This window comes from Arvicanthis niloticus, chromosome 16, assembly GCF_011762505.2.
Source record: "Arvicanthis niloticus isolate mArvNil1 chromosome 16, mArvNil1.pat.X, whole genome shotgun sequence".
Taxonomy (NCBI): Eukaryota; Metazoa; Chordata; class Mammalia; order Rodentia; family Muridae; genus Arvicanthis; species Arvicanthis niloticus.
The window spans coordinates 9,619,856-9,640,225 of NC_047673.1; the positions used below are offsets into that span (position 1 = coordinate 9,619,856).

The 20,370-nt window shown below is 48.1% G+C and overlaps 1 protein-coding gene across 2 annotated transcripts in view; it reads left to right on the top strand.

Annotated features, from left to right (window-relative positions):
* The window catches only part of Arhgef10 (Rho guanine nucleotide exchange factor 10), a 100,766-nt gene that overhangs the window by 31,397 nt on the left and 48,999 nt on the right, over positions 1-20,370 (top strand). Inside the window, exons 8-16 of one of the 2 annotated variants that reach the window (XM_034520280.2) lie at positions 1,489-1,652; positions 3,696-3,812; positions 6,242-6,356; positions 8,249-8,355; positions 12,624-12,701; positions 12,940-13,119; positions 14,880-14,996; positions 16,576-16,668; positions 19,542-19,712. In XM_034520280.2, the coding sequence (XP_034376171.1) occupies positions 1,489-1,652; positions 3,696-3,812; positions 6,242-6,356; positions 8,249-8,355; positions 12,624-12,701; positions 12,940-13,119; positions 14,880-14,996; positions 16,576-16,668; positions 19,542-19,712 (1,142 nt within the window). The remainder of the gene's footprint in view (positions 1-1,488; positions 1,653-3,695; positions 3,813-6,241; positions 6,357-8,248; positions 8,356-12,623; positions 12,702-12,939; positions 13,120-14,879; positions 14,997-16,575; positions 16,669-19,541; positions 19,713-20,370) is intronic. The other variant, XM_034520282.2, reaches the window with a different exon arrangement.

Consider the following 20,370-nt stretch of genomic DNA (forward strand, 5'->3'; position numbering starts at 1 on the left):
TAAAAATGATATGGATTATTGGGTCTGGTAGTATCCAGCTATCATCCTAGCTACTCTGGAGGCTGAGGCAGGAGAATTGGAAGTTCAAGGCCAGCCTGAGCTACAGAATCAATCCAAGCCCTGTCTGACCTGCAGAATGAGATCAAGGCATGATGGGTAACCGTCATGACCCAATAATAATAAAGATAAAGGGCTGGGAATATATAGTGCCATGCAGAGTACCACTCAAGCATGCACAAGGCCCTGGGTTCAATCCCGAGCATGACAGAGTGAATGAATGAATGAATGAATGACAAATATTTAGACATTTAAAACCACTTTACAAAAATTGTTGTATTGTTCTCTTCAAAACTCTGTCAATGATGAAGTCGGACTGAAAACCACAGCATAGTTTGACTTTAGTAATCTTAAAAACGTCCAGGACATATTTACAATAGTAAAGTTGTTGAGATAACGGCCTGTGTGCTAAGCTTACTGAATGAGATAACAGCCTGTGTGCTAAGCTTACTGAAAGGTGGTGTGATCGGTCAGTGCCTTGGAGGGCAGTGTCAGAAGGTGGCAGAGAGGATGCCTGGACCAGAGAGACATGGGAAACAGAAACCAGAACGAAAAGGAAAGCTTAAAAAAAACCAAAGGCTGATCTCTGACAAGTGGACTCTGGTGACATTTATCAAGAGAGACAAGTGGAGAAGGGAAGGAGGAAGGAAGGGCTGATTCAGTGGGTGGAACAGCAGCATCTGTTTGTACAAAGTCAAACCTCTAGATTAGAAAACTGAAAAAGTTTAGTGAGATTACAGTTCTCTTGTGAGAATCACCTGGTCCTGAATCAGGTGCCTAACTCAGATGCAGAAACACTGGCCCAGTGCGATACCCAGGCTGCTCAGGATGCAGAGGCCCTGGCCCAGTGTGATACTCAGGCTGCTCAGGATGCAGAGGCTCTGGCCCAGTGTGATACTCAGGCTGCTCAGGATGCAGAGGCCCTGGCCCAGTGTGATACCCAGGCTGCTCAGGATACAGGGAAGGATGTAGGAGAGGCAGGCCTCCCTTGTGTCTCAGCATACAGAGCTATTCACTACTTAGAGAGCGACTTATCATTCTTAGGTCCCCCATCCATCAGGTATTACCTCTGGGTCACCTTTCTGCCTGCTTCTCACCTGTGTCTCTAGTCTTTGCATAATTCATATACAAAGATCTTCCTTTGTGGAAAGTTCATAATGGCTACCATAGTGTTTAGTATATTTTCATCTTACTTGCTGTAGTGGTACTGGGTTCCCAGGATGCCTAGTGGTACTGTGATGTGCCAGCATTGCATGCAGGGCGTTGTCAGATCCCAGTCACTGTCCACATGGAGGATGGTCCCTTTGGGAGCTAGTGCTCTTAGCAGTGTCTGCGTTGTTCCTGAACAGTGTCGGGGCAGCCTCCATCTGGTAACTCAATAGGCTCATGAACTCAGACTTAATTTGCTGTCACCTTGGTCTGTGCACCCAGATGAAATGATTTACGATGACGTGGAAAACGGCGGCGAAGGTGGAAACAGCTCGCCGGAGTACGGGTGGAGTTCCAGCGAATTCGAAAGCTACGAGGAGCCAAGCGATTCAGAGGGCAAGAACGGGATTCCCAGGTCCTTCCTACGCAGCAGCCACAAAAAGCAAGTATGTGCTTGGTCTGTGTGGTGGACAAGTGTTCTTCTGCTTACCTGGGAACAGGTCTGGGAAATGTGATTTGAGTCACACACTTCTGTGGCTAGTTCCCAGACATTCAAATGTAGTTTGGAGAGCATAGCATACCAGCAAAGTAGTCTCCAGTCTGTAAGCACAGGAGGATCCGGCTGTTATAGCCTCATAAGGTCCCTTCTGTGGTACCAAGCAGGTTCACCGTCCAGAATCTAAGAAGGTGGTAAAAGCCATGCATGTTGACACAAGTGTAATCCCAGAACTTGGGAGGTTGAAGCAGGAGGAGTCAGGAGTTCCCTGACCTCCTGGGGTTGTGGTATCAGGACAGCTAGGACTACAGAAAAAGACTCCCCTTTCCACAAAGACAAAGTTTAAAAGGAAGACAATAAATAATATCAGTGGTCACTCTGCCAGTGACCAATGGCAATGTGAGCTGGACAAAAACCGAGGGCTGAGGGCTGAGGAACGATGGTGAGCAGCAAGGCTGCAGCGGCCCGGATCATTGTTCCTTAGAGAGAACGTTTAGTTTAGGGCATAAAACATCTTAGGTTACAGGACAGGGAGGAACACGGAAACCCTCAGAGTGATGTCCAACTGAGGGTGCTCCTGGCCCTGACAACAGCTTGAGATGAATGTGGGTTTCTCTTTGGCAGGGTCACATAATCTTGGGGTTCCCTATGGCCAGGTGTAGAAGGATCCGTTGGTATTGTGTGTGACTCCTGTTGGTGGCACTCCTTATGGCAGGGTGTAAGGGTTGACTGTTCGTACAGTCACGGTGGTGGTGTCTAAGTACTTCCTGTGTGAGGCTGACGGGCAGCCCACCTGAGGTCCTCATCTAAGACATGGTTCTGCCTTTGTAACAGCTAACCATCACCTCCCTCATCTGCCTGCCTTCCCCCCAGTGACGCCGGCAGCCCAAGGCTGTGGGCAAGACCAAATTTCTATGTCACTGTAGCTCTGCAAGTTGTCACCGGAGAGCAGTCATTTCCTCTGACTTATTTCAGGCCCGAGGACAGTAGTATGATGGGCTTTCAGTCAGGCTTTCTCCAGGAACATAGGTCTTTTTTATGATCAGGAGTACAGCTGGGATCTGTCCAGGGATGGACCTGCAATTGTAACCAAGGGAGCTTAGAATGAAGTAACATTTGTTTGCATAAAGCTGTATTAGGCTCTCCTGACCTAAAACAAGGTCCTTAAAGAGTAGCCCAGCAAGGGGGAGCATCCGGGGTGCCTAGGACCCTGTGTCGCTGCAAACACTTGAGGCCTGTTTGCTTGATTGACATTGTCAGATGGCATCCAGTCTGGCAGTGCTAATGGGGTTGCTCTGTTCGCCCTCAAGGTGGACTCATAGTTACTGTCAAGCCTTCAGAAAAGCCAGCCAGGACGGCAGGTGGCTCAGCGGCCTTGTGTTATTACTAGAGGCACCGGGGATGTCAGTGTGGAGTGGTAAGGGGGCGGGGGATACAAAGCCCACATCTCTTGCTTGGAGGGTGGGGCTGTGGAGAGGGGTCCTTGTGCAGTAGGCCTGTCTGCACATAAGTACACGGAGAATAGGCTTTCCAGATGAATGCATCATGTTTTTAAAACTTGAGTTGTTAAAGTAGTCTCAGCTTTCTCTTAAACATTATTTAAAGCATCCTTGACCTGGTTAACATGAGACATTACCCCCACCCCCCAGGGGAGGAGCAGATGTTTCAGATGGTGATAATGGTAGGAAGGATGTCATTTAGCATGAAGACCGTCTTCCCTAGAGCATCTGCACTTCAGCACAGTCCTGAATGTCAGGTTCCTCCCCGAGGATGCTGACACAGAAGAGCCTTAAGTGTATTCTGTATGTGCAAGCTCTTGTCTCCTGGAGATGTAACTGAATGATCTTACACAGATCTTCCTATACATTTACTGGCTTTGCTCTTCCCTGGAGCACACACGGCCTGCCGGTGGAAGGAACGCACATCCTTCTTGCAGGATAGCCTCTGGGGACCCACAGAGCCCGTTCTGAAAAGGTATCTCTTTGTGCTGCAGCTCTCTCATGACCTAACCCGCTTTAAGGCGCACTGTGAGGAAAAGATGAGAGGCTTGGTGGCCAGTACGGTGGGAGCCATGGAGGTGCAGCAGGCAAAGCAGAGGCAGGAGCGGAAGGTAGAGTGGCTCCTCCTTACCCTCTGCAATGGGCACGTGGTCCAGAGCAGACCACAGAGTGCACAAGACAGACAGTGGTTCTCAAAGCCTGGCCCAGGGCTCCTGGGACACTTGAGCATCTCCAGGCTGTCGTTAATGATCTCTGAACTTGTTCCCTCGCAAGTGAAGGGAGGAAGCTTCTAGGCGCCTGCAGTGTGTGACGTCACAACAGATGGAAAGTAGAGTCAGCAGTGTCTGGGAGATTCCCAAACATGCAAAACAAATAGTGATTTTTTTTGTTTTGTTTTGGAAAACAGAATCACTTCTCATAATTGTGTTATTTACTGTAAAATGCAATAGATTGACTATCTTTTTAAGTACGTATCGATATAAGATTTAAAATTGTTACCTATTTTAACTCAAATGTGGTTGCAATAGATTACTAAAATATAAAGGAGAGCTATCAGGGTGTTCGGTGGTCTCTAAGAGCCGAGTGGAGTAAAGCAAGTGCTGAACAAACTCAAGGCCCTGGTTTCCAGCTCCATTTCCAGCTCCAAACCACTAGTGAAAACGACTGTGACGTGTAAGGGGCTCCTAGGCCAAAAATTTGAGAACTACTGGGTTTGCATACCTTAGTCTTCTGAGATGGGTTTTAAAAGGACACTGTCAAGTAACTTCTGCTGACTCTCCATCCTTTGGTAACATGAGATTTATTCATGGTATTTCACTGGAGCTAGCTATCCTTGGAGCCAGCCCTGGGCAGGCAGTGGCTCCACTTGTCAGCATCTATACAGTAGACTTTCTGAAGAGCTACCTTCCAATGAGTCACAGCACTGTTTGTCCAGCATCTGGTTGGTTCCCCGAAGGGTAGTAAGAAGACAGATGCAGATCCGTGAGACAGTTTGCTGCCTCTGGGATTTTCCTGGGAGCCATGGGCTCTCTGCTAGATGGGGTAGCAGGCTGCACAGGTCGGCTCGGTCCAGCTTAGGAACGTATGGTTGATTGTGATTGGCAGGTCCAAAGACGTGAGCAGGTGCTAGGAGCATGAACAGTAGGACCCTAGCATTCAGGTTGAGCCTTGGGTGAGCCTCCTTAGCTAACTCCTGGAACTTAGGTTTTCCTGCCTAACATGGAGGCAAACTTTGGGGTCTAGAGGGCCCCTCCTGCCCCCAGTCTGCATTTTTCTGATTATTCTGATGTGGTCAAGTGGGGCTGAGGTGCAGCTCGCCCATGGTTGGGTCAAGAGGAACAGGACCTGGAGTGATACCTGCAGTGAACTCAAAGAGCTAGCCACGGACATCCCAATAGGTTAAGGTCGTGTGTGGGACCGAGGGGTGCAGGAGTTAGGTTGGGGGGCAAGAGTCACTTTAAAGTTCCATCACAGGAAACAATGGTTAGAAAAGGGATGGAAATCTGAGTTGGGGTGCTGGATTGATTGGCAGTGTAGACCAGGGGTTAATTATAGCTGTGTTGAATGGTCATTGAGTAGAGAGTAATGCCTGCAGCCATAAGGGCCTTCAGCACAGACTTTTCCAAAGACAACCAGTCAAGACTCTCGTCTCTCTCGGGTAAAGTGAACCAAAGCAGGTAGCAGAGGGCATGAGCTGCAGGCTTAGTTGCCATGGCAGCCTGCTGAGGGTTCAAGTGGGCTTGCTGAAAGGTTGGCGTGAGGGATGTTGGCTTGTTTGTTCACAGGCCTCTTGGGTTCTCTCTGAAAGGACATTCAGTGTCCACTGCCAACTTCAGTACCAGCTGTTTAAAAAGTAAGAAATGAGATTCCGGCTGTGCCCAGCCACTGGACACCCGTGGCTTACATTTGACTTTTAAATCACAGCTCAGACTGGAGGAAACCAGGGCCAGTGAACTCAACCTACATGGGTTGCCTTTCTGACTTATGTCCCTACAGAAGGATTGCCTGCCTTCCTACCCCCCTGGGCCAGCCTCAGGCCACTGTCTATCCCTGACTCTGTCTTCCCTTTCTGAACAACTGGGTGTAGTTGTACCTAGGACATGGTAGGAAGGACCCACTGTGGGGGAACATCCAGAAGCTTGTTTGAAGCTCCAAGCATGCAGTTAACTCTTCTGTCCTTGAATTAGGGGCACACAACTGTGTGCCACTCTTCAAAGCTCTCTGTGTTTGGAAGAGATTGAAAAAAAGAGGCTTTGATGTAGCAGGAAGGTTTTTGAATCCTACAAAGAAAGGGCTGGTCTTTACCCCCCCCCCCCAAAAAAAAAAAGCAGACAGAAAGAAAGAAAATAAAATCAAAAGTATCCCAGAACCACAAACACATATACACTGAGTGTAATCAAGATGCCTTCCCCCAAATTGAAAGGCTCATTCCAGGTAATGTCCAGACCCAGACTACTTGACAGTATTCTTTTAAAGTAACTTCAGGTAGCACTGTGTGGGCGACCACAGCACCTGATTCACTTCTGCTTCTGTTTTACAGATGCAGAAACTTATGAAAGCAGCCAAGGAGGGCACCAAAGATGGGCTAGAGAAGACCAAGGCTGCCGTGAAGAGAGGCCGCTCCTTCATCAGGACCAAGTCCCTGGTCTGTCAAGGTCCGGGGCCAATTCTTGCACGTAGCGTGAGCCTGGATCCCTTTCCCTTTCCCTCATGGCACCGACTCTTGTGAGGAGGCAGCGTGGAAAGTTCCTGCACCTTTCCCCTCAGCAGAAAGACTCCTCTTCCACCCAGCTGGCCTGGGCCTGCCCCTCCAAACTGTAGGATGGTTTGCTCCCAAAGGCCCCCACATAGCTGCGGAGTATAGAGACTTCCCTGGCAAAATATGTAACGGGTGACACACAACAAAAATCAGAGAATTAAGGGACTCACTGTAATTAGCCGACTCTGCAGCCGCCTCCTCACGAGGGCTGCCGTCCCCAGCCTTCCCAAAGCTTGAATACACTTCCTCATTTTGCAGTGACCGCCAACCAAAATGCTATTTTTGATGCTATTTTATAACTGTAATTTTGCATCTGTTATGAACCATAATGTAAATATCTGTGTTTTCTGATAGTCTTTGGTGACCCCCCCCCCGCGCCCCCCCCACTCCCATGGAAGGGTCGTTTGATTCCCGGACTGGACTCGTGACCCTCAGATTAAGAACTACCTTACCAGAGGATAGTTAGTGCCCCTGACTACTCCACCACGGTCCTTCCCTGTAGCTCTCAGGTGCTGGGACCCTCTCTGTGGATTCTTACTTCACCATCCCAAACCAAACCAGTGCACTGATAACGGATTGCTCCTCCCTGCTTTACCGTTCTCCAGGGCCTAGGGTTCATGTCAGGAGGGAGCTATCTACCCAGAAGTTACAGAATTCTTCTTGCTGGTGAGGGAAGACTTACGGTATCACAATGCTCGACATTCCCTAAATCTCGCCGAAACATTGCCGACTGTGTGACATTGAATGCTGTCACTGAGCTGTAGGCATGAGATCCTTTGGGTCAGAGGCAGGCCAGGAACCACCGCTCCTGGGAATTGAGACCCCAGCTAGGATCCGAAGGCTGGCGAGGCCTCCAGGGATGGATGGCAGAGCTCTGGCTCAGGATGGGATCATTGTCTTGGGAGTATGGGTAGGAAACGGGTGCTGAGGCTCGAAGGGGTGTCCCTAAGCAGGCCACCTGTCTCCACTTCCCAAGCTGCCAAATCGGGCAGCTTGACCTGAGCCAGAGTTCTTAGTCCCTGATGTCCCTGAGTTACCTGGAAAGTTCTTTTAAGAACACCGCGTGCTCAGGTTGCCAGCAATCCAGTCAGCAACTCGACTGTTTCTCTTACCTAGATGCCCCTGTGCCCACCGCTTCCAGACATGGTGCCCGTGCTGGCATATGCAGCTCCGGCTGGTTTTTAGATGTGGATTCAGTTTGGGTTTAAACTCTTCCTCCTTGTGCTGGGAATGGAACACAAGGCTTGGAACATGTTGACATGCACTCGCCTCACCCCTGAGCTGTGCCCCCAGCTTTAGTTTAAATCTTCTGTGCTTTTGTTAGACTCCACTGGGGGGGGGGGGAGACAGGAAGTTAATAAGTAGGTCCCACCCTGCTGCCTTTCTGTTTCTATGTGGTGCTTTGTAATGTTTAGAAACTAAAGTGTCTATTTCTACTCTTCTGCTTGGCTACCTGATTTCTCAGATTGAAGTTAAACTTCAAAAGTCTCAAATACTGGCACTTCTTTTTACCCTTGTGGAAGAATTTTTTATTGGGTCTGATAAAATTTCAATTTAATAATAGCTAGGTGGAAAGTAAGTATTTGGACTTGAAATGCTTGCACAAAAGGTTTATTTTATTTTTTAAAACGTAGCTTATTTTACTGTGTTATGCCATAAATACAGAATTTTAATGTGAAACCCATGAATTCTCTCTCTCTCTCTTCTCTCTCTCTCTCTCTCTCTCTCTCTCTCTCTCTCTCTCTCTCTTTCTCTCTCTCTCCCTCTGTCTTTCTTTCTCTCTTTCAGATCACAGGTATTATTTTGAAGAAGAGCAGAATTTGTTCATTGATGTTGACTGCAAGCACCCGGAAGCTGTCCTCACCCCAATGCCCGAGGGCTTGTCTCAGCAGCAGGTAAACTAGCCGCTGGTGCTCACAGGGAGGACCTGCTGCTGTCACTGTAGGCGGGGCTTCCACAGTTTGCTCCTAACAGCAATGTAAAGGTCTGGTCCTAGCTCTGGTCTCCACAGGCCCTTAAATACCATAAATATCATCTCTATGTGTCGTGTGAGAAATGTGTGGATCTTACCTTGTCACACATCATTTATTCTATCTGATATGATATTTCTGTAAAGGGACAGTAAGACACAGTGGTCCACACCTGTAATTCCAGCACTGGGGAAGTTGAGGCAGGAGGATTGCTACCAGTCTGAGGCCAGCTTGGGCTACATAGCGAGACCCTATCTCAGTAAAATAAGACTGTCAAAGAAGCAATATTCAGATGTGTGTAAAAGATGAATACATAGGTGCCTAAAATTGAGATTAAAATGATATACTTTCTTTTTAAAGACGTACTATTTATTTTATGTATGTGAGTATTTTATGTGCATGTATGTAAGTGTACCATGTGTGTGCCTGGTGCACCTACTTCTATAAAGTACACCATGTGTGTGCCTGGTTCACCTACATGTATGTAAGTTCACCATGTGTGTCTGGTTCACCTACATGTATGTAAGTGCACCATGTGTGCCTGGTTCACTTCATGTATGTAAGTGCACCATGTGTGTGCCTGGTTCACTTCATGTATGTAAGTGCACCATGTGTGTCTGGTTCACCTACATGTATATAAGTGCAGCATGTATGTGCCTGGTTCACTTCATGTATGTAAGTGCACCATGTGTGTCTGGTTCACTTCATGTATGTAAGTGCACCATGTGTGTCTGGTTCACCTACATGTATGTAAGTGCACCATGTGTGTGCCTGGTTCACATACATGTATGTAAGTGCAGCATGTGTGTGCCTGGTTCACATACATGTATGTAAGTGCAGCATGTATGTGCCTGGTTCACTTCATGTATGTAAGTGCACCATGTGTGTGCCTGGTTCACTTCATGTATGTAAGTGCACCATGTGTGTGCCTGGTTCACTTCATGTATGTAAGTACACCATGTGTGTGCCTGGTTCACTTCATGTATGTAAGTGCACTATGTGTGTGTGCCCGGTACACGAGGTAGTCAGAGCATGGCACCAGATCTCCTGGAACTGGAGTTACAGATAATTGTGAGCCACTATGTAGGTGCTGGGAACTGAACTTGGGTCTTCTGCAAAAGCAGCCAGTGGTTGTAATCACTGAGCTATCTCTCTAGCCCCCAATGATGGACTTTTAATAACTAATGAAATTATCTGCGAATAACTCCCAGAGGTGGGAGGATGGAAAGAACCCCAAGGAGCCAAGTAGACATTCAGCAGATGCCATCCAAACCAAAAGAATAGGCTGGGGCTGTCAGGGAGCACCGGTGAGGGGGACACCGTAAGCAGGGAAACAGCGTGTGAGAAAGTAAGGAGGGATATGGGATGTCTGGAGACTGTGGGCAGGGATGTAGGGGAGATGAGGTACTGAGCTTGGGTGTCTGGTGTGAGGAGACAACAGGTACAGGTGTGTGAGCTGTAGTTGGACGGAGTGGTGTGCGGTGTGCACTGTGACAGGGTGTTCAGGGTAGATGGATAATGAGCAGGGGCGTAAGGAAAGAGCATGCAGAAGCGCCATGTGTGTGAGGAAGTGGTCAGGAGCATAGACGGGCATCTTGGAGACAGCCACTGAGGAGATTCTGTTTATTTATTTACTTATTTACATTTAATTTGTGTGTACACACATAGGCGTGTGTGTGTGTGTGTGTGTGTGTGTGTGTGTGTGTGTACACACGTGAGTTTACTCTACAGATAGATAATGCCATGGCTGTGTTAGAAGGCAGCTTTTTGGAGTCGGTTCTCTCCTCTCACCTTGGGCTCTGCTGACAGAACTCATGTCTTCGGGCCTGCCCAGCCAGTGCTTTGACCTGCTGAGCCATCTGGCTAGCTCACTCAGGACTTTAAACAGGAGGCACCGACACCTTCCCAGCAGCCTCTCGGGCACTTGTGGTTAGCAAGACAGGGAATGGAAGTGGAGGCGCCATGTGGGTTACACAGGTGACTGTTAAGTAGGGACATCTCGATGTCAAGGTCGTAGACCTGACTCCCACCCTTACGTCCATGCTAGGATTAGCTTGGCCACACTGGTTGGGGTTTAACCCCATTTCCCTCCTGCATGGCATGGAGCTCTTACAACAGCCTATGGGACCTCACTTTTCACATGATAATGAAGGTTTGGCCGAGGAGGTTAGCGCTGTCTCAGACCTGGAGTGGGGCTCCTCAGGTTCAGTCCATTGTTCAGCTGGCTTTCCTGTCATCGTGATTCATGTCTATTACTTTTCCTCCTGGCAACTGAGTTCCCCTTGAGAGTTATGTCTTTAAAGGTTAAACTGGGGGTGTTGATGCTTTGGGATTCTCTCTCTCTCTTTTTTCCCCTTTTCTAAAATGGAAAGGAGATAGTTTGAGTCACCAGCAAGGCTGTGTGTTGAATATTCTTCTTATGTCCTGTTTTGGGAAGGACAGCTCTTATTTATTCTTTTGAATTGATGCAAACTATTGAAAATTATTTGCATCCTGAGGGCATCAAGTCCCTAGAATTTGTTTGAAAGTTCCGGGGAGGCGGGCCAGGTAGACCACTGCATGGAAGTCTGGCCAGCAAGACTACCAAACTGGTAAACCACAGAACAGAACAAAAACAAAATCAAAGTGCCTAGGAATGAGAAATGGGTTGATCTCTGGCGTGTTCTCTCTCTCTCTCTCTCTCTCTCTCTCTCTCTCTCTCTCTCTCTCTGTGTGTGTGTGTGTGTGTGTGTCTGTGTGTCTGTGTCTCTGTCTCTCTCTCTTTCTCTCTGTGTGTCTCTGTTTCTCTCTGTGTATGTGTGTGTGTGTCTCTCTCTCTATGCCTCTCTCTCTCTCTCTCTCTTTCACACACACACACCTTTATATCCCCTAGGAAGGTTTATTTTATTATAGACTTAGTTCCGTGGGTCGAACTGTGGGTTGAGTAGTCTTTTTCCAAAGAGAGCAATGGCTGTCTTGATAATGTTTCATAAATCACGGTCAAAACCTGAACCACAGGAATCGTCTGCATGGAAATGATTTCTCAGCCCACTAGGTGGCGCTGCTGCATTATCAAATAATGTCACTGCCCAGAGAGTTCTGGTGTGAGCCTGTATGTGACGTGTGTACACGTGTCCACATCATGTGTGATGATGATGTATGCAGAAATGCATGTGTTGAACATGTATATGTCTGTGAGTTTTGGCTTAAGGACAACTCTACTGTGGTATTATACTGTATGTTCCACTTATTGGCAGTTGATATTTGGTAGGGATGTACTTGGGGTAATGACTGTAGTAAATGACATTTCTGGCATTTTGCAGACATGTTACAACCACATGCTAATACATTAGTAATGGAAAAATCAGAAACTACTGTGTGTTCAATGCAGGTGTCTCATATGTAGGCTTTCAGCCCTCTAAGTGACAGGAGAGAGTTAACCCACTGCCTAGGTAGGTCTCAGCAAAACATAGACTGCTCTGCCTTCCAAGGGCATGGTGCTCACTCGGCTCTTTGCCCTCAATTTCTATATGAAACATCACACCTCTTACTATTGAGACACGAAACCCGATTCAGGCCATTGATGGTGCATAAGCCAGCGAGCTTGTTTCTCTTGCTACAGTTTTATTTGCCCTGCCATAGTTACAGTATGTATGTATGTATGTATTTATTTATTTATTTTTACTTGCAGGCCAGAAGGGGCACCAAATCTCATTCTAGATGGTTGTGAGCCACCGTGTGGTTGCTGGGATTTGAACTCAGGACTTCTGGAAGAGCAGCCAGTGCTCTTAACCTCTGAGCCATCTCTTCAACCTGTATAGTTTATAATTGGAGGGTTAAAAAGTGACAGTTGTATCAACAGAGAGGTGTGTTTAATTATTAACACATCACTTAAAACATCCTCAGAGGTCTTCCCTAATTCTTAATTCTATTTTTTAAAATATCTTTTTTTTTTTTTTTTTTTTTTTTTTTGAGACACGGTCTCATTGAGTAGCCTTGACCAGCAGAAAAGTCCCTATATAAATAAGGTTGTCCTTGAACTCACAGAGATCCACCCGCCTCTCCCTTTCCAGTGCTGACTAAATACATCCACCACCACATCTGGCTAAAAATTATTATTATTTTTTAATCAACAAGCTTTAACATAGAAGTAAAGTTTATTTGTGTGTAATCTGAAACAGTTTTCTACCATCTTACTGTCAAATTTCTGACAGGTTGTGAGAAGATACATTCTGGGCTCCATTGTTGAGAGCGAGAAGAACTATGTCGATGCTCTCCGAAGGATTTTGGAGGTACGTGAGTGTGTCATAGCACACCTTATATACCTTTTCTTACCCATGGTACATAATTTAGTTGTGTATACTTTGTAGTCATTTATGACCCAAAACATACAAGTTTGAGAACTCCTCCCAAGAGCCTAAATGTTGTGACTGTGTGCTGACGATGAAAGTCACATGATCTGCTTCGAAGGGAGAACGACTCTTCTGCCACCTTGGATGACAGAACTGATGACTCTTGTTTCTGGTGCAGCAATATGAGAAGCCACTGTCAGAGATGGAGCCACGGCTCCTGAGTGACAGGAAGCTCAGGATGGTATTCTACCGCATCAAAGAGATCCTGCAGTGCCATTCCATGTTCCAGATTGCGCTGGCCAGTCGTGTGTCTGAGTGGGATGCCGTGGAAACAATCGGCGACGTTTTTGTGGCCTCGGTAATTCAGCAGACCCCATTCCCCACTCCACCTGAAGTGCCCTGTCCTGACCCAATTTGTACCTTTGGGGAAGGAGCAGGGGCCCCTTCTCGGGGAACAAGGGGGACCGTGTAGAGGTTCTGGACAAAAGACAGGTCCAGAAAGAGTTTAAGTGTATGTATTGTATCAGGTTTTCGCTGCACAAACATTTAACTGAGTCATACATTTGGTAGTACCATCGTTTAACTGAGCCGAGCTTTTGTGCAGAGCGAGAGCCCTGCCTGTTGACTTGTAGCATCTCTGAGCACCTTCCTGAAGTAGCACATACTCTCTCTACACAATAGTCCGTATCCCTGGTGACCATATAAAACATGAGGCGGAAAACACCTGGATGTTTCCCTCAAACTTGTAGTCTTTGACCTGGATGTTTTGCTGTGTGAACATAGGATTTGGTCCTGTATGTGACACAGGACTGTGATACTGGGACAGTATGCAGGTGACATTCCCTGGCAGCAGAAGCAGCTGCCCGGAGGCCAAGGGCACAGCATTACCATGTCGATTTGCTCTTCACACGGGTCACACCGTGTGCGTTGTTCACCTTACAGTCCAGATGTAGAAGGCTGTGGACAAAGCAGATTAACTCTGTGGTTGTGTGAGGTGACGCTGTCAACGGCATAGAAGGATGAAGGTCTGTGGGAAAGCACTTGCGTACTTACATGATGCTGCATTAGTAACGTAGCAAACGTATGAAAGTTACTTTTGTTAGTCTCTAAAGTACATTTTATTTATTTGCTGTATGTGCCAAGCGGCACACATGTGGAGGTCAGAGGACAAGTCTCTGTAGCCAGCTCTCTTCCTCCACCGTGTGGGTCTTGAACTCAGGACCATGTGGGACTGAACTTAGCTTGTCAGGTTAGGACCTATACCCCCGGGTCTTCACACTGGCTACGTTATATTTTTTGAGAAGGAACCTTGCTTTGTATCCCAGGCTGCCTTTGAAGTCTGAGGTATCCTGCCTCAGCCTCCTGAGCGTGGTTCTGCCGGGCTCCTTTTCTCATGTAGTTTGTGCAGATACTTGAAGTAGACAAAACCAATCGTACCAGTTTCAATATCAGTACACAGACACACATGTACACGCACATGCATGCACATATATACCACACGTACACACACACGTGTACACACACACACACACACACACACATTTCCCCTGCCCCTCCAAAAAAAAAGAAGTTTAGCTGCAAGCAAGCACCTGTCAGTCACCTGACTGTCCTCGATGACACAAGATGCCTTTGCGAAGCAACAGAAAGTCATTGACCTCTGGAGGTTGCTACCAGGGGCCTCAGTCCTGTCCTGCCGGGTTCTGCATCTTGCATTTGCAGGAAAACAGGGAATGCTAATATATAGGTGTCAGGTGTCAGTTCTCTACCTAGGCAAGGGGACAACCATACCCTGTCTTTCCAAAGGTAGTTTGTATTCCAAGGGAAGCTGTTGGGGCCACTGGGCAGTGGCCCCTATTCTCTTGGAAACTATGCCTGCCAAAGAACCTAAGAGATGGTTGTCTGTCTGCTGTCCCATGCAGCCAGGAGCATTTACCACCCAAACTCAAAGTGCAGGGACAGGCGCACTGGGGTCAGCCCAGGGGTTTCCAGCTGGGCAGGCATCAAGTGCCCCGTGAAGATGTAGGGAGAAAGAGCTCGTGCAATTATAGCAGTGTGTTGTGTGAGAGCGTCATGAGGGGTGTGTTCCAAGCCATGAGTCTTCCAATCCCTGTGCTGCAGTTCTCCAAGTCCATGGTGCTGGACGCTTACAGCGAGTACGTGAACAACTTCAGCACAGCTGTGGCTGTCCTCAAGAAGACGTGTGCCACCAAGCCTGCCTTCCTTGAGTTCTTAAAGGTAAGCACGCTCTCCCTGCTTTGGGTCTTAACCCTGCCTAAGAGCACGACTCAAGTCAAAGTACCTTGGAATGAACCTGGACGGAGCCCAGCCTTGGGTGAATGATGCTTATTGTAGAGTGCCAGCACCGTCAGGGCCCCGGGGATCTGTGTAGGCAGTGGAGGTTTAGGGATTCTAGGCTGGATCATAGCTTTTTGAAAGAACTTTTGTTTGCTTGCCTTAAATGTGTATTAATATGGATAGAGACCATAAAGGACATTCAGTCAGAACCCACAGATGCCTGGACCTCCCATCTCAGCTTGATGCACGGAGTAACAGTGGCCCACTCCCAGCCCAGTCTAGATTATGGATTGGAAAGGATTCCTTTCCTTCTTTCCAGGTGGGCCAGGCCTGGAAAGGCTGAGGAGCCCCTGCTGGGGATGAGGAGTTTGTGCCTCCTGATGTCACCTCTACTGCCTTCTTCCATCCCATCACTGAGGGGGGTCCCATGGGGACTGCTGGTCTGCAGGCAGGACTCAGAGACCTGGATGGGAGAGCCTGGCTGAAGTTGTTGCCCACTGAACCATGTTAAAGTCCCCTTCAAGGGCCCGAGTTTGTTGCCCACTGAACCATGTTAAAGTCCCCTTTAAGGCCCGGGCCTCTATGCTCAGGCTCATTTGAATGAGAAAGCCTTTGGAGCACAGCCTGTTCTTGGTACTTGGAACTGTGTTTCTGGGAATTTCTGCTACCTGGGGTGAGCTGACACAGGGCAAGTGTCCGTGCCAGCAGTGGTGTTGTATTTAGGGTGGGATAATGCCCCTCCTTCCTCTCTACTGCACACAGCTCAGGTCCCCCCTGTTCCCTGGCCAAGGACAGCTATTCAGAGATTAAATATCCTCGTGCTTGGCGGGAAGCTAAGCTGTGCCCTTGAGCTGTGACATCATTCTTCTCCTTGAGGGAAACCGAGACATTACCGAGTTAAAAATTGATTTCCTCTGAGGGTTTTGTCAGGAACTCGATGATGGTATAAACTGTGGCATTGCATTGGCCACGGTCCCTGCTGGCCTCCCTGGGGCAGGTGACCTTGAGTCTAGGCCTGGCCAAGTCTTGCTGTACACTGTGCGATGACCTTCACTGTGCAGGGTTATTATACAGAGATGTCCCAGATGTAGCCCCAGAGTCAGGGCCTCAGGTGGCCCCAGGTGGTCTGGTAGTGACATCTCTCTGCCTGCTCGGAGATGCTGGTCAAGGTGACTGACAGGTGCTGGGAGGAACTTTCTCTCTGGAGCAGCATAAGGGGCCACAGTATCCCCTGGAGCAGCCTGGCCAGCATGAAACCCTAAGAATGCTGGGAAATATAGGAGGGCCTGAGTTATCCACGTAAGGCCCCTCCTTGGGGCCAGCAGCAGCAGTGCGTCCTCCCCAGGGCTGGGATAGAAAGTACTTTCCCACGTGTTGGAAAGTTTCTTCCTGGTGAAGCAGGGGTGTTGAGGTTGGAGTGGAGGTGTTGAGCAGCCTGCCCACCATCCCAACTCTGTGCCGCAAGGACATAACCAGGCTGAGCCACCACTTGCATTGAGCCTGCCGTCCTTCCCTGCAGCTGAGCCAGGATTCCAGTCCAGACCGAGTCACACTCCACAGCCTTATGATGCGGCCCATCCAGAGGTTCCCACAGTTCATCCTCCTGCTGCAGGTATGCTGGGGCTACAGAGAATGTGTACTTATCACTCTGGATAGGCCCCGAAGGGTCTCCCCTCTCCTTCATCCCCCCCCCCATCCCCTCCTCACAGGGGACAGCAGGCCACAGTCACCAGCAGCCACAAAGGTTGTTGGGTTGCTACGGAGACCAAAGAAGTGTGGAACTGGACCGAAGGATGTCTGTGGGCTGCCTCGTGGGTTATGGGAAGCAAACAGGGTCCTCTTAACCACTGAGTCTCTACACCCACAAATAGAAGTCAGCCCTATCAAAGGCTGGCGCTCTGCTCTTCCCGACTGCACGTGCCATGTCCACATCCTTGTCATCGGTCGGTGCTGCCCACAGCACTTACCAGGAGCTCCCTTCTCTGGAAAGCAGCTTCTTTGGCCTTTGTAAGGTTTCAGTGACCGAGGCCTGTTCTTGAGGCTCCTCCCCCGGCTCTAGTTCTGTGTTCCCCTCGTCCCCAGTGATTTCCTGACATTTGCGGCACTGTGCTTTGTCAAGCACCTGTACTATTTTAAAGAAACCCTTTCCTCTGTGTTTTTGGTCTCTATGTGGAGAGCTTAGAGCACACTGCAAGAGACCCTGTAAAGCAGGCTGCCAGTAGGGTCTGTTGTCCGTTTGCAGAGCGCAAGCAGAGGAGACTTGGTGAGGTGAGAAGGTCCTGGGCCTTCAGGAGGTGAATAAGCTTCAGCCTCAACCTCCTGTTCGTCCCTTCATCCCTGTGAGCCAGGCACTTGCTGTTCTCTCTAGCGTAGTGAATCCTCTAGTAGAAGGAGGCTTGGACTTCACTGGAAGTCCACGTGGGAGTTGTCTGAGCTGCATCTTCTGATGCACTTGCTGTGTCTTCTGCATCTGCACCCGCTTCCTTCCCTTCCTGTCAAGTTACAGAGGTCTTCTGTGCTTACAGCTTATGATCCAGCCTTTGCCAACTTCAGGCTTTTCTTGTCCAGGCTTCACAGGATTGAAGACAGCTGGCGTCTCTTCACTTAGCTCACTTAAGGAAATCCTGTAGCTGGCTCATTTGGTCCTCCTGCCCCCTCTCCCTTCCCTCCCCACAGCCCCTGACACAGCAACAAAGATGGTTTCTCTTTCTCATCACTGAAGAACATTTAATTCCCCTCGAGAGGCTCATGGGCCATATTATTTACAGCTGTGCAGCAGGTCAGAACACTCAGGCTGGTCTTGAACTCATTTCGTCTCAGCCTCTAACTCTTTTTTTTTTTTTTTTTTTGTAAAGAAGAGAATTTATTTGGAAAGTAGGGTATAAAAAGCATGATTCTAACACTTATTTAGAATATTAACAAATTTTAAAAGTTAGAAACTACAGAAAAGGTAGACACCCAAACCCAGCTTACAGTTACACAGTACAAACAAGTAGAACCCAAAATTCTTTCATGCAAATAAGCATTAAGGGAATGTTTACAGAGCAGGGTACAACAAATATTTTTTAAATTTACATTAAGAAACTGTACATAAATGGAAAAATAAATTAGATAATTTACAAGAAGTGTTTTATAGGTTACAATAGGCTATAACTTAGTCTTGTTATGCATAAAGTTTGTAGTACATCATACATTTTTACATAAGATTTAATATTAGAAGAATCTAAGCATAAACAAAGCTTGGACCTGACAGGAATAATGCAACCAACAGAGAGTAAGGCAGCTGGCACTGAAGTGATTTGTGTAAGGAGCCTCTAACTCTTGATCTCCCTACCTAGGCTCCTGCCATGTGGGGATGGCATGTGTCACCACAACTAGTGCCATTTCTAGTTTTTGCTTTAGAACATAAAGTCTGGGACTCTCCAGAGGCCACTGTAGGGTCATTGGTTGGCCTTTTCAGTATTGTTGTGTCTCATATGTCCAGAGGCCCAAGGAGAAAAAGACGGTTCGGGGAACGGCCCGTTGGTAGGTCAGTAGAACACACATATTTATCTGTGTCCATGGCCTTTGAGTGGCGTGGGTTACGGCACCCCAGAACAATTGGCAATAGTGCCATCAGAGATGTCCATAACAGGGGGATAATCCAAAAGTTTGAAATATTGTGAGAATTACCAACTGGGACATGGTGACTCAGTGTAAATACATGCTATTGGGAAAACTCTCTGTGGATCAGGTGGATATAGCACCATAGCCTCAGCCTGCGAAAGGCGTGTGTTCTGAGGAGCAGAGTGGACTGTAGGCATAGCTGCGTACTCCCATGTACTGAGACCTCGCCCTCCAGTTCAGGGCCTTTGTGGGCAGTGGGGAGATAGCATACAGACCCTGTTGGGTGAGTTGACCTTGTGGGTATAGTACAGGTTCTCAACTTTCCTAATGCTAGGACCCTTTATTACAGTTCCTCATGCTGGACTGACCCCCAACCATAAAATGATTTGCTACTTCATAACTGTAATTTTTATACTGTTCGGAATCATAACGTAAATATCTGATATATGATCCCCAAGAGGGTCACGACCCACAGGTTGAGAACCGCCCATATAATGGCGGCCAAAGTGGCATATTTAACACTGTTGGGGAATTTCTATAAGCAGGTGGCTTTGCCTGACACCAGAAGATGCAGCTTGCCCGCTCCATCCTGGCCACTGTTGGCTTTCTGAGGTGGTGGCATGCCCCTATGCCAGGGACCCACACTATGTATCTTTTCATCAGAAGTGTAAGGTATTAAGCTAGTTTTGTTTTTACACAAAGAGCTGACTGGATGTTCAACCAAGTGTTGAGATGATTCTTACCCTTCTCCCAGCCCCGGATCTTCCTCCAGAGGTGGCTGGCATCCCATGTCACTCTAGCTGCCAGACAGAGTGGTCGGCAACAGCTGGGGTCAGTAGCATCCTTGCTGACCACCCATACTCTGCCTCCTGCTCACAGGACATGCTGAAGAACACGGCCAAAGGACATCCTGACAGGCTGCCCCTTCAGATGGCGCTGACAGAGCTGGAGACCCTGGCGGAGAAGCTGAACGAGAGAAAAAGAGATGCTGACCAGCGATGCGAAATGAAACAAATAGCAAAAGCCATAAACGAAAGATACCTGAACAAGGTCCTTAGAGATTCGTCCCATCCCTTTGCCGAAGTATTTTTGTGTTGTGCTAGCAAGCCAGGGTTACAGTTTACTAGTCACTAGGATAACTCCCTCTGCTCTGCTAACTGGGGTGGCTGGGGCCAGGAACGCATGCTGGGCATGCGTGTAAAGACCTGGCTTCTGCCCACTTGTTTTCTAGGAAAGGGACTCAGTGATTTGGTAGCTCCTCGTTTGGATCCACGGACCGCAAGACAGTTAAAGGCAACTCAGCTTTAGTTTGAAAATCTCACGTTTTGTTTTAGATAGCCGTTTGTCTGTATCCACCTGTGCCGAACTGTGTGCACCATGAAAAGCTCGCTGCAGAACAAAGAGCCGTCCTTGGCTGGGCTGCTTGACTTTCTCTCTACAGAAAGATCTCTTGCCGAAAACCACAGACCCGCCATGTTTGTCTAAGGGGAGGAGTCAGCCTACATGTAGGCTCCTCGCTAACATGTACCCCTGTTAGCCATTGTCGCTAGTCCCCAGTTCATTTTCTGCTCAGTAGGGGAGTGTCCTGCTTGACGATGATGCCCAATGGCTGAGGGGCATGTCTCTGACCCTCAGTGATGGAAAGTTTTTGAGTAGAGAATTACAGTCAGCTGTGTTCTGGATATAGTTTGTGTCATTTAAAGTTGTG